General features: G+C 41.9%; 1 protein-coding gene across 4 annotated transcripts in view; it reads left to right on the top strand.

The window, feature by feature from the left end:
• Positions 1-14,766, top strand: part of LOC122069057 — a 134,664-nt gene that overhangs the window by 29,775 nt on the left and 90,123 nt on the right. For all 4 annotated transcript variants that reach the window (XM_042632993.1, XM_042632992.1, XM_042632994.1 and 1 more), the window contains one exon: positions 10,181-10,341. In XM_042632993.1, the coding sequence (XP_042488927.1) occupies positions 10,181-10,341 (161 nt within the window). The remainder of the gene's footprint in view (positions 1-10,180; positions 10,342-14,766) is intronic.

Here is a 14,766-nt window from a genome sequence, read left to right as displayed (position 1 = left end):
TTACGAATGTTGCGCTCCATCCATAGGTGATTGATGGTTTCAGATAAAGCCAATTTACCGACGGTGTCATAGATAGAGGAGCCCGAGAAGGTCATGTCGATCCAATTCCATTTTTTAAGAAACGGAAGGATGGGTCTCCTAGCCGGCCAACACTTGGAGAGGACATGCTTCCAGACAAAGGAAGTTAAGGGGCAAGAGAAGAAAAGATGGGGGATGCTTTCCACACCCTAAAGGCAGAGGCAACAAGAAGGATTAATAGGAATCTGACGGTGGATAAGGAAGGATTGGGTAGGGAGGCAATTGGAAAGGCAACGCCAGAGGGAGAAACTGTGATGGGGAATATGGCCTTTAAACCAGACCAACTAATGCTAAAGGACAACAAGGGAAGAGGTACGGATGTGGGACAAAACAAAGGCAGAGGAGAAGATCCCAGTGGAGGAGGGGAGCCAGCTGCATTTATCTTCTCTTCCTTTGAGACCGGGGGGGAGAGAAGGGAGGGAGGCCTAGAGGTCAATAGGAGGAGGTTGAGAGGAGGGGGAACCAACCCAAGGGGGAAAGGATAGAGGAGAATAATGCGTTGGCAGGAAGTCCAGAGGAGTGGATGATTTTGGGAAATCAGATGGAAGAGAATGCCCAAAGGGTGGCATGGGTCTTTTCAGAGAGAAGTGGATTGACCATTTCCAATGGAGCAGGAGATGGCAGAAAGGGTAATGGGTCTATGATCGAGGATCTTTCTCTAGATCCAGGAGGCTGGGAATGGAAGGGGCTATCCAAAAGGAGTTATGCTTCAGGAACCCCGAGTGGATCTAGTCAACCTAGATGCTTTTGTGCTTGGACACAATTTTCCAGATGAGCTTGAGGACACCTACTGAGTTGGCATCCTTGATTCTTCTGATTCCAAACCCTCCCTCAGATTTGGGAAGGCAAACCTTCCAACTGAGAGGCTGAAGGAATTTGGAGTCAGAACCTTTACAGAGGAAAGAGCAAAGAAGTCTTTCAAAAGACTTAATCACAGAGATTGGAAGGACAAAGGTGCCAGACTAATAAAGGTACATGGACTGGAGCACCGATCTGATGAGAGTGAGGTGGTTAGCATAGGAGACGAGCTTACCTTTCCAGAGCTGGAGCTTCTTCCTAAGTTGATCATGCAAATGGGGTACAATGGTGGGAAGACAGCCTAAAGGAAATGAGGGGGAGCCCCAGATATTTAACAGGAAGGTAGCCCAATGGGATACCCGAGATTCCCAGGAGGATAGCTTGGACATCAGGAGAAACTCCAGAGAGGAACATACTGGATTTAAGAAGGTTGATGCTGAGGCCCGATGGAGACTCAAAGGCATAGAGGGAGTCTATGATAGTGGTGATAGAGAGCATCAGCCTTGGAAAAGATCATGATGTCATCAAAGAAAGCCAAATGGGAGAGGAGGGATTTGCATTTGGGAATGGGAGAAATGAGATGAAGGTCAGTAGTAGATTGAATGGAGAGGGACAGAACCTCCAGGGATAGGGAGAAAAGAAGGGGGGAGAGGGGGCAACCTTGACGAATACCATGGCCAGAGGGAAAGTATTTGGCTGGGCTACCATTCACAAGGACAGAGAAACGAGGGGGGAATGCAACTGTGGATCCAACAGATAAAAAGGCCGGGAAGGACATGTGAGTCAAGACCATAGTTTAAAGTATCTTCGATACCGATACGATACCCTTGGATACGTATCTTAAATTTAGCCGACCGATACGATACACACCGATACGATACATAGAATTTTTAAAATCCTTTCGTATCAATATATATCCTACGATACATACCGATATGCACCAATACACTATCGATACGTACTAATACTCTATAAAAAATATAAAATCGAGGTGAAATATACGTTTCAGTATGTATCAGTGAGTATTTGTATGTATCGATCGGTACGTATTGATGAGTATCAGTACGTATCGGTGAGTATCGGTATGTACTGATATAGTACGCTAAAGTCATATAATGGCCAAGAAGGGTATTTTTTCAGAAAACATGATTTTTTTTAGGGTTTTTTGTTCCAAAATTGCTACCTGCCATATTTCTTTCAAACTAAAGTGGAAATCAAGGTTGGGAACAAGGATTTTACATTTATGGGACAACTACAAACCTTAAATTCTTAGTGCGATATCCTCAATTTAGTATTTATGTATAATACATGTTATCAATAGCTTTTTTTAACAAATTTTTTATGCAAAAGTGTTTAAAAAGGTGTTTCATATCCATTTATGTGCGTATCTTAGCGTATCTCCGACACAATATGATACCCTCCGATATGTATTTTAATTTTGGTCGACTGATACGGCGACCGATACCGATACTTTAATCCTTGGTCAAGACATTAGAAATGAAGTCCCAACTAATCGTGTCAAACGCTTTATGGATGTTAATCTTGAGGAGGGCAGCTGGGGAGTGAGACTTGTGGTCAAAACAACGAACAATCTCATGGAAAAGGATAATGTTATCAGATATGCTCCTTCCAGTAATAAAAGCGGATTGGTTGGGATTAACAAGAGAGTCAATGACCTTTTGGATCCTGTTGGCAAGGATTTTGGCAATGAACTTGTACAGGAGATTACACAAAGAAATGGCTCCGAAGTCACTCATGCACTCCGCTCCTTTTTTTGGAATAAGGCAAAGGAAAATGTGGTTGGTCCCACTAATTAGATTAGGGTTTAAGAAGAAACTACGCACCGCATAGATGAGATCATTATGAATGATGTTCTAGTAAGCGGAGAAGAAACCCATGCTGAACCCATCAGGACCAGGGTCTTTATTGGCCTTATGGGAGAGGATGGCCGAGAGGATTTCCTCATCACTGGGAATGGATTGGAGGAACGGAAGGAGGTCGTCGAGGACAAACTTATTGAAGAGGTTAGGGGGATGGAGGGGGGGAGAAGGGGGAGGGCTATAGAGTCTCTGAAAATGAGAGAAAACTTCAGCCTTAATGAGATCAGGGGAAAGGATCTCAATCCCAGAGGAAGAGATAAGCTTAGGAATGGCATTGGCGTTATTCCTGTCTTTGAGGGAACGGTGGAAGTAGGCAGAATTGAAGTCTCCCATCTCAAGCCGTTTGATGCTAGCTTTTTGGCGGAGGAAGGATTCCTTTTGGTCCAAAGCCAAAGATAAATCAGAGTCGGCAGTTTTTTCCTCTTCAGCCAGGGCAGGATTAAGGAGATCTTGCTGGAGCCTAACTTGAATGGAGTGAAGAATGTCACGACAAGAAGCTACCCCAGATGATATGTTCCCAAAGGTTGAGGAATTCCAAAGCTTTAGGGAAGCTTTCACATTCTTAAGCTTTTTGGCAAATGCTAAGAGGGGGGAAAGAGAGCAGGGAGTGGGAATGTTCCAAGCATTCTGGACAAGAGGGTGGAAGTCCGGGTGGCAGACCCACATGTCGAAGAACTTGAAATTTTAGGGCCAAAGGAGTGGAAGGGAAGAACATGGATGGAGATGGGATTGTGGTAAAAAATTCCTGGAAGACCGAAGGTAGCATGCAAAGATGGAAATGAGCCAAGCCAAGCTTCATTAACAAGGGATCGATCAAGCTTGCAGGGCACCCTGAGATTACCTAATCTTTGGTTATGCCAGGTGAATTTGGTTCCCGACCATCGGAGATCAGTGAGATTAAGATCATCGATGCAGTCATTGAAAGAATCAACAACCAGAGAATCAATGGGGTTTCCTCCATGTTTTTCGTGCCTATAGCGAGTAACATTGAAGTCTCCTGTAATACCCCAAGGTCTGGATCCAGAAAGGGGGCCAAAGGAAAGCAGTCAGCTAGAGGGAAAGCCGGAGAGGGGCCCGGTTGAGAGCATGGATGATTGAGAGAAAGCATATGAAGGGTCCAGAGTAATGAGAGAGACATGTGAATGGCTTGAGCAGAGGAGGAAAGAGTGGAGATGGACAGATAGGAAAGATTCCAAAGGATTCGAATCCTCCAATTGGGGCTGTGGAGATAGTTGGAAGCAAAGGACCAAGAGGGGGCAATCGAGGATGCAATCCGGGAGGCATTAACTTCCAGAACACGAGTTTCCAGAAGGCAGCAAAGGTTGGATTTAGAGGAGCGAATATGAGATCTGATTTCCGCTTATTTGGCCGAGGAATTGAGACCTCGGACATTCCAGACAGTCCAGGGAATCATAGGGAACCGAGGGTGGTGGGCATCGAACGTTTGGTAGAGCAACAGGGGTCTTGGGGATGGGGGGACCTTGGGGGGAGGCCGACGGCTATAACCAATGACATGGGAGGTAGTTAGAGAGGATGAGGATTTGGTAATGATGGTGGACTTTTTGCTTATTTTCTTTTGGTTGGGTTTGATAGTAGAAGAAATGTAGTGGGCAGGGAGGTGGAACTGGTGGTAAGGTTCAACAGAAGTGGTGGTGGCATCTCATCCAAAGTGTCAGCCAAAGGGGCTTGCTGGGAACTGCACATGTCAATAGTAGTAGTAATGCTGTCGGCTGAATTAGAACCCAAGTGATTGGTTCTCAGAGATTGCCAATGAGGTTCTTGAACAAGGGACATAGTCTTGGGGCCTTCAATGGTGACATGGCTAGAATAGTTGTCGCGAATGGACCCTGAGTAGGGCAACGAAGAGGGAAAGTAGCTGAGGTCTACAGAGACCCGCTGGATGACAAGGGAGTCATCAGAGGTGACTCGAATGGACCCTGAGGAGCAGGGTAGCAAAGATGGAGTGTTGACATGGCCTTCGGAGGCCGCTGAAGAAGCAAAGGGAGAGTAGTTGGTTGAGCTGGAGTGAGCGCTAAAGCCATTGCTCATTTCCAAAACAGAATCAGGAGGCAACAGAGAAGAAGCGGTCTTGTGGCCTTCCAAGGCTAGGGGTGAGAGGCAACAAGTGGTAACCAGGTAAGTGCAGGTCGTGAGGAGGCCTTCTGAAACCGGCGAAATAATCGAGTGGGAGGTTGAAGTGCCCCTAACACAAGGAAAGACGTCAGATGTAGGTGGTGGAGTGCTCGAGCACGGCGGAGAAGACGTCGTAGTGACAGGCTGAGGCAAATTGACTAGTCAGGAGGGAATGACAGAATTAGGGGTGGACATCAACACCAGTTAAGGGAGATGACTAGCAATGATCGGTCAAGGGGAGACAAAGTCAGGAGAAGAGGAAAGTGGCCTCGAGTTAAGTGGGTCAGGCATCGGGTTAGGGATATGGGTAGTGCTAAGGGGGTCAAGCAGTGGTTAGGGTGATGGATAATGGTAGCAGGGTCCGACGGAGTGATGGATGGGTTGGGATGGGTAAAAGGATGGGTCAGATTGTAGAGGTTACTCAGGTATAAAGGGTGATTTGTCGGGCATATAGAGAATTTATTAAGCAAGTGAACTGGTAGAAATTAGTTCAAAGGGATAAAAGGGGGTTCAGGGATGGGCCGGTTCACTAGGTTAGAATAAGAAGGATTCTCAGTTGAGGAAGTAGGCTTGGAGTTCAAGGGCAGAGAGGTCGGGGTAGCAGTGGCTGAAGCAAGGAGAGGGAGAAGAGGAGGGAGATTGGGCCTAGGAACGTCAGACGAGAGATCTAAAGGTAACAAGAGTCCAACTTGGCGATTTAGAGGGAGAGGAACATCACGAGGAAGAGTGAGGGGATCAACTATCGCGTGAGACCAGGGAGGTTGGTGGACGGTTCCATCAGGATTTGACAAGTCCAAAACCGAGAATAGGCTGGGACCGATGGACAAAGGCGACAGTGGAGGACCAATGGTTCGAGGGTGTAGAGGCTTCGTCGGAAGGGAATCATAACTAGGGCCAGAAATCGGCATGAGAGCCTTCCTTGGTCTTTTCCTTTTGATTTTCTTGGTGACCTTCACCGAGAAGGTAGATTGCTGGGGACGATCAACATTAAGAGCTAGATTCTCGATGAGGATTGGTTTGTTAGCGAGAACATGCTCATTCGAGGAGCTTGATCGGCAGTGGGAGCTTGAACAGACTGAGGAAGATTGTTGCAGGTCCCAATCTTGTGTCCGAAGCATTTACAAATTGTGTATAATGGGGGCTGCCAGTTATATTGGACTTCTGAGTGAAGGAGTAATCCTCTCATTCCATGATTGTAATTGTACAAGGTAAGTTATGGTCAGCTTCCACTTTTATACAGATTCTAGCAAACGATAATCTGTCTATAGTTTTGGTACGTTTGTCGAAGTATAGGGGTTTGCCGATTAGGGATCCGACCATGCTAAGACCCTTCACACACCAATAATGAAGAGGCATGTTAGGGAAGATCACCCATAGAGGAATGGAGGAGGGTTTCATCTTGGTGAATAAAGTACGAACGTCCCATTTTCTTAGAAAAATAGGTTTCTTCCCCACATGCCAAGGTCCACCATCGACTGCAAAAGCCTTATTAGATTCAGAGTTAAAGTTAAATATGAAGGTCCCATTGTTGAGCATAAATGTGGATAGAGCATAGACTGGCTTCTATTGTTTCTTCAAGGAGGATTTAACAGTATTGAAAGGAGGTCTACTTCCTAAAAACGAACCAACCACACAGTTTTTCCATTTTTGAATCTTAGAATCTAAAAGGCCAGGCGGACAGAGGCCAAAAGGGGAGGAGTTATGGGTAGCAGGAGGGTGGAAAAAGAGTGTATGTCCAGCATAAGGAGGGGTGGAGGAGGAGGTATTAGCGGGTGAGGTGACGACTGAAGTCCAGGGGTGAGTCGTGGGAGGGAAGGGAGGCTGGAGGGAGGGAGGAGAGGAGAGGTGGTCATCGGAAGGAGGAGGAAGGTAGGTGATAAGGTTTGAGGGGGTGCCGGCGACAGGGGCCACCGAGGGGGAAGGGGTCATTGCTGGTCACGTCATCGGAGCTTGACTGTAATTTTGTTTAAAAGGTTTTGAGTTCTAAGAAAATGCCGGATGACGAGAGGTGAAGTATTGTACTCTCGATTTATAAGAATAAAGGTGATATGTAGGATTACAATAACTATAGAGGCATAAAACTAACGAGGCATACCGTGAAACTGTGCGAAAAGGTCATTGAAGCACACTTAAGGGCAAAAATGATGATATTAGAGAACCAATTTGGATTTATGTTAGCGAGATCCACGACAGAAGCTTTCTACCTCTTAATGAGGCTTATGGAAAGGATTAACACTAAGTTGGAGCTTTGGAGATCAAGCTTAGAATCAAGAGGTTTCATTATAAGCAGAACAAAGACAAAATATAGATGGATCCCTTCAGTTAGGCTAGGAGGGGTGATGAGGTTGTGAATCTAGGTGATTGGGAACCAAGGTTCGAAAACTCGCTGAAATCTCGGATATTTCGGTACTTTTTTTTACCAAGACGAAATGGCATACAAAATATTAAAGTATATAATTTTGGTCATCTTGGTCACATTTCAGTCATTTTGTTTCGAAATTTCACTCATTTTGGCACAAAAATGCACTATTTCATCAAAATTTTGGCCATCTCGGTCATTTCGTTTTGCTTATTTCGGCCACTTCAGCCATTAGCCCCCTAAAATGGTCAGCGAAACACACGGGAAAAGTATGCCATTTCGATGGAATTTCGGAGAAATTTCAGTGGTTTTGAAACCACCGAAACGAAACAAGTTCTTGAACCTTGCTAGGAACTACCATAGAGAGACTATTTTAAATACTTGGGGTCAATCATTAGCAAGGAAGGGGATATAGAGGATGATGTGTCCCAAGAATTAAAAGGGGATGGACGAAGTGGATTAGTGTGTCGGAGTGTTATGTGAGAAATGTATGCTGGTTAAACTCAAAGGATAATTCTATAGGACAACAATACGACCAACTATACTTATGGGGCGAAGTGTTGTGCAGTTAAGAAGAGTAATTTGAATAAGCTGGGGGCAGCAAAGATGAGGATGCTACTTGGGATGTGCGGTAAGACCAGGAGGGATAGAGTAAGGAATGATTGTATTAGAAACAAAGTGGAGGTCACTCCGATTCAGGACAAGCTCTGCGAGAGTCAGTTGAGGTGGTATGGTCATGTTTAAAGGAGACTTATGGATGATCCAATTAAGAAAAGCCACCAGATTCATATAGAGAGTGCCAGAAGAGGTAGAGGCAGACCTAAAGTGACTACTAATGAAGTGGTAAGGAAAGATATGCAAATGGTAACGTTGGATTCTAGTACGACTGCAGATAGACCTCTATGGAGGACAGACCTGCATAGCCCCCTTGTAGGGTATGTTCCTAGGCTGCTATTCTATTTTAGTCCTATTACTTTTTCTGTTGGCTTCTAAATATTGTTCTTTGTTGCACTTCTTTTATTATGTTTTTCTTTTACTTTGATTAATATTGGATCCATGTAGCCGACCCATTAAGTTGGGATAATGTTATGGTTGTTAATTGTTGTCAAATAGGGGGTATTTTCTTATTTATGAATAATTTCTTAAGTAATGATTTTTGACATAAATAAGTGCTCTGCCCAAGGTTTGAAATCTCGTCTCGTTTTGGTGTTTCGGTGGTTTTAGAACCATCGAAATACCGAAATCTCGGCGAGTTGGATGATTTTTTTTTGTTGACTCGGTTGACTGTTTTGGTGGGCAAACAACCATATTATGACCTGAAACTTGGTGGGTAGTTTGTTTTAAGGTTAATAAACATGCGTAGAACTTAAATTTGCAAAAATATTAGAACATGATAGTGTTTTAGAGTTGCACTCTTGTTTGGCAGCAACTGTCGAACTGTTCTAGAGATTTTACCTACTTCATTGCTAGAACAAAATATAATATGATAGTAAAACAATTAAATAATGCATCCAAGCCATGATCAAAACATACCTCAACATTAATTAACTAATATTTAGAGTACTAGAGTAATATACTATACAACTCCCTAACTCCCAAGTCCCACCTAAAGTCATCCACTGAGTGTCTTACTCTTAAATCTCGAAGTCCCAAATGGAAATATCCGAAGTCCCAAACATATTAGTTATACAACACTGATCATAAAGACTGTCTACTAGAAAGATCTAAGATGGCCTGGCTGGATTCCACACCCAGTACGATGTAGTCAACATGCATTTTCCTCTGACTGAAAAAATTAAGATAAACATTTACCGGCTGAAATGTATTTTTGCTCCGATAGAGTCGTAGATCAGCCAATGGTGAGTAACATATATATAATTGAGTTTCATCAAAGCTATTTTAACCATAAAAAGATACAATTTATGTTGATGGAAAATGCATTTTTTAAACCAGAATTTTTTTTTTTTGACTTCTTGAGGTCATAGATCGGCCTCTAGTGTCTAACATATAAAAGATCTAGCCCTACCCAGCATGTATTTATGTTACTATTTCAAAAAAAAAAAAAAAAAAAAAAATTTGGGGAAAGTGGTTTACGTTTCCAAAGCTTGAAATGTGTAGATCTTCAAGGCAATCGATGTGATGATGTGGCTAATTAGTGGACAATGAAGTGATTTTGTATTCAAATGTAAGGAGTTGAAATTTCACAGAGACAGTCGAGTTGGAGTCGAAACGATACTGAAATTTCACGAGATGTTGTATTTATAGGCCTTGGTTGGTATCATTTTGGTATATCACCGAAACGACACCAAAATTTCGGCCGAGATACCGAAACTTTGACCGAGATTATGTCCTTTTTGTATTTTGTAGGACACCTTGACTTGGTAAAAAAAAAAAAAGCGAGATTTTGAACCATGGCTGCGCCTTGTAGTAAGATGACACTCCCCAGCTAGGCCGTACGGACTCCTAGGCAAAGCCTTGACAACTATAGTTAAATGTTGTTATGTAGTTACTATTTTACATGAAATATTAGGGGGTTTTCTTAGCAAAAAAAATAAAAATTTTAGGGGGTTACAAAATAAAGTTGAACTCAGAAAAAGAAAGAAGGCCATGTGAATTTTGTTTTTTTAAACATAAAAATGATGAATGGTGCGTAAAAAAAAAGCAAGAAATGTTATTTGGGGGGGGGGGGCGGGACTAATGCCTTCCAAGGTTCAAAACCTCTGGTTATGATATCTTATGGGCCCGCACAATCAATAGAAAATCAAGTATTAAAAGGGATTGACAATTTTGTAAATAACCATAATTTTAAAGGGTCACTAAGGTAGATAAGGAGGGAAGGGATACAAAAGGGATTTGTATTTAAAGAGTAAGGACTTTGTGACATTTTTATGTGCACTTTGCTCTGGAAATTGACTTTCAGTTGCAACTTCAGTACGCAGGTTGGTTCCCAGCCAATCACTTCAATCGCATGGCTTCCCATATCACGGCTTCTTGCCACGCTTTCCAAAGATGGGTCCCTTCAAGTGTGGAAAACACGAGTCATAGTTAATCCAAATCGGCCTCCTATACAAGCCAATTTTTTTGAACTTGCTGGTAAGCTACCTTCATTATAAGTTTGTGCCATATCTGACCTGTCTTTGATTTTCCTCTTAATTGTTCTTAAGAGAATCATATTGTGTACTCATGTACATTTTATCTGCTTTAATCTATTTTTTTGGGCTGCTACTTTGTTTTCTGCTGCAATCTGGTTCCGCATTTATCTATTTTGCTTACTCATAATGATGTTTTTATTTTTCCCCAGATGTATTAGTTATATCTAGAAAGATATGAAGTCCAAGATGCTAATTTCACTTGGTTGGTAGTGCTTGGTGTAGTCTAGGGCCTTTTTGATAGTCATATGCTTAAATACTTAAAAAGGTCAATTGAATCTACAACTTTGATGTCAAGACCAAGGTTTCCTGGATATCCTCCACCTGTAACAGTCATATTGTAAATTCCTGGGAGCTTCCCAGCTCCAGCATCAGGAATAGCTCTTCCCCCTAAGTTGGTCTTGTTCTCTCCCCCCCTCCCCTCTTTAGGGACTGTAAGTCTTTTTCTTTTCGCTTGGTAATGAATTATTTACTCACCCAAAAAAAAAAAAATCTACAACTGTCTACTTTGACCACAGTTTCCGGACCTACCCTTTTAATTTTTGATTAGATTCGTTGATATTATTTTATTATAGAAGTTTCTCTTTTTCCTTTAAAGGAACCATTAGCTGTCTAAGTGAGTTTTGGATGATTTTCTGTGCAAGAGTTTTTTTTATTTGACGCCGCAATCTATATACGTATCAAGGAATATTTACTGATCTCTTATAGTGTGAGGATCTTCAAGGGGTTGTAGTGGCTATCCAATCACCAAATGCTGGGATTAGAAGCCAATAAAAGAATCTAGAACTGCATGTATGAAATTGTTAAAGTGTGTATCGTGGGTTAGTGTTCCATGGCTGTTCCATTGGACAATGTGTGTGATTATAGTTAATAGCTGAATTGTAATTAGTTAGTTATGTCTCTTTAGTTATTTCCTATTGTAATTAGAGTCAGATAGTTATTCCCTTCTATTGTAATTAGTCTTAAGACTTTTGGTAGGATTCTTTCTAAGAGTTGGGTACTGGTTAATATAAAGGAAAGAGCTAGTCCACGATATCTCACTCTCTCTCGGTTTCTCCTCTTTTCTTGTTGTAATATGGGTATAAGGGTAGAATTGTTCATTGGGGTATCTGAGTATCTCTTCCATATATAAATAAAGCTGGCCTGTGTCCCACTAGACACAAGGCATTCATTTATTCCAACACTTCTCTTCTTTTTTTTAATTTCTGTTCTTCTAAGCTTTGATATTAATGTGTGATATCAGAGCTCTGTTAATCTCACATTCATTCAATTTCTGTTTGATTATCCAAAAGATCTTCACCTTTGGTGTGCAGCAACCTATGCTGCCTTACCTAATCCATGAAACCCTAGTTTGATTATAGGGAAATAGCTATGGTTTCCTTACTATTTACTACATGCAACAGTATCTCCATAGATCTACTTGCAAGGATTGAATTGCATCACAGCTGCTACAGACACTCTATCTTCCTAGTATTTTCATGGCTGATTGTATATCTGTCCATAAGTGCATTCAACCAGTAGATCACTTCGAAATTTTAGGGTATTGTTGCCCTCCATAGTAAAAACATTCAATCCCTTTTTGTGGATTTATCAAATCCTCAAGTCATTTTGGATTATACTCCATATTGCTGTCACAACCTGCCTCAATTTAGGCCAAGGTAGGCGGCATTGGATTCTCAACCCAGTTAGCCTAACCCGCCAAGATCACAGATGCAGTACCTTAATTTCACAAATGCCACTAAGATACAACTAAAATTAGAGTACGCTAATAAAATCATACAATAATTCCACTTGTGATGTACTAAAGAGATAAATTACAGATATACAATATTCATTTGTAAACAACCCACATGTGTAATATTTACATCTTACATATTTCATCAGTATATACATCAAAAGAAATAACTGAAACAGTAGCAAAATCCATCAGTAACCCAGTGTCTCGTAGACACAAGCCTCACAACCGCCGCCAAAATCCAATCCTGCCTCAACACCGGTTCTACCATCTAAAAAGAGTAATCAACAAGGGGTGAGCATCACAAGCCCAGTGAGGGGTGTGCATGCAAGCTCACAACAAATAATGCAATGCATGTTCCACACAAATATAATGCATATGAATTCATTTATTATATTACTTTCCTATTTCCATTACTAGGTCCATCATTTGGTAGAGGTGCTACGCAATGTAGGTGGTATCCTCTCCCCAGCAAGGTTCGAAATCTTGCTTTGTTTCGGTGGGTTCAAAAATATCAACTTGGCGAGATCTCGACCAAGTTGGTGTATTTTTTTTGTTTCGGTTGACTGTTTCGGTGGTCAAACAACCATATTTTGACCTGAAACTTGGTGGGTAGCTTATTTTAAGGTTAATAAACATGCTTAGAATATAAAAATGCAAAAATATTAGAACATGGCATTGTTTTCGAGTTGCATCTTTGTTTGGTAGCAACCGTCAAACTGTTCTGGAGATTTTACCTGCTTCATTGCTAGAACAAGATATAATATGATAGTAAAACAAATAAATAATGCATCTAAGCCATGATCAAACATACATCAACATTAATTAACTAATATTTAGAGTATTAGAGTAATATGCTATGCAACTCCCTAATTCACAAGTCCCAACTAAAGTCATCCACTGAGCATATTAGTTACACAACAATACAACAACAATCATAATGACTATCTACTATCTATTGGAAAGAACTATGATATCCTGGCTGGATTCTATGCCCAATATGATGGAGTCGACGTGCATTTTCTTCTGACTACACCACAAATGCATGTCATATCATAGTCTGAGAGAAGAGTCGAATGTTGTCCTCCACAACTGCCAAAAATATTGAGTCATCTATATACTGAACGTAACCTATCCAAGTGTACGTATCACCACCATAGTATGAAGAAGAACCCGAAATTAAGCTATTATCAACTGATGGTTCCGGCAACATGTACGAGTTAGCTGGGTATGAGAATAAGCTGTCCACAAAGTCACTACCATGTGACTGGGTCTGGGAGCCATAGTTAATACTACTATTAGAAATGGATGAATCAGATGTATGCCCCATCTTAGTGAATTGACCATAAGGTCCATGATACTCCGACCCAGTGCTCTCTCCAGTAAATAATGGTGCATGCCATTACCCACTCCCTCTACTCTCACTATGAGGATGACTACCGCCTCCACTCAAACTCATTCCGCTAATAGAAGTAGATAGACTATCAATGTCTATACAATCTCGTTGCCCTTCTCCATCGAATTGGCAACAAGGCCCTCTACTGTAACCTGAACTCCTCCCTCCACTTGATGGACATGCACCATGATCAAAATCTTGTGTGGCTTACTGAAACTGACTCTCCCCAGTGAATCGCACCTGCTCCGGCTCTGGCTTGGCCTACTCATATTGCTCTCGAACTCCTTCAAATCTATCACCACCGCATCCCCCATCACCATAACCATCACCATCACCATCACCATCACCATCATCAACATCACCCCCTCCATCACTTCATCACCATCACCATCACCATCACCATCACCATCACCATCATCACCATCACCATGTGTCTGTGTTTGTGTCTGTGGCTGTGTTTGAGTCTGGGTGTGGGTATGACCACCTGATGAAATGGACCAATCATCATCTTCATCCGAATCATCCCTATGGACCCTACTAGGTGCAGGCTCCAATGGTCGAGGGGTCTGTGAATGTATCCTTCCCTCTATAGCCATATAATCATCAACATTGACTGCCATCTCTCGCACTAGATATGGGTTCAGCCTACCTCCCGGTTGATCCATCAACGACTCGCCTCTATCCCTCACCTAGTCGGTGAAAACATTTGAGTTAATTTGGAAAACATCAGCCAGCTCGATCTTGCCCCTATCATTCTCCATACCAATGCGTATGTGCTGCATCCTTAGTCCCATATTATAAATTTATAATACACATACACCAAGTCATTTAGACGTTATGAATCTAATCGATTCCGCCTTTTCGAATAAATGAGTGAAAATGTGCTTCAATTTCTCTCACAACCCAGATGCAGAACATTTATGGGAGAGTACTTTGATGGCAATCTTTCTCAATTCTGGCGCCGAACCCTCATACAACACCCACCATTCAGCTGCATTACAAGTTACAACAAGTGTAAAAGATTATTTATGTTCCAAAACACTTAACATTTGTATAAGTAACATACTAAAATTTGGATTTCATACCAGCATCAGTACTCGTACGACCCAGGTATGAGGTAAGAGCTCCGAAATTGCCTAATGCATCCCTGAATTCTTTCGTTTATAACAAATTTACAAATAGGACCCGGTCAAATAGACTTATTTCTCACAAGAAGGCCTGACAGATGGATGTGTAAG

Source organism: Macadamia integrifolia, unplaced genomic scaffold (genome assembly GCF_013358625.1).
Source record: "Macadamia integrifolia cultivar HAES 741 unplaced genomic scaffold, SCU_Mint_v3 scaffold527, whole genome shotgun sequence".
In the NCBI taxonomy this organism is placed as follows: domain Eukaryota; kingdom Viridiplantae; phylum Streptophyta; class Magnoliopsida; order Proteales; family Proteaceae; genus Macadamia; species Macadamia integrifolia.
This window is presented reverse-complemented; position numbering and strand designations above follow the sequence as displayed.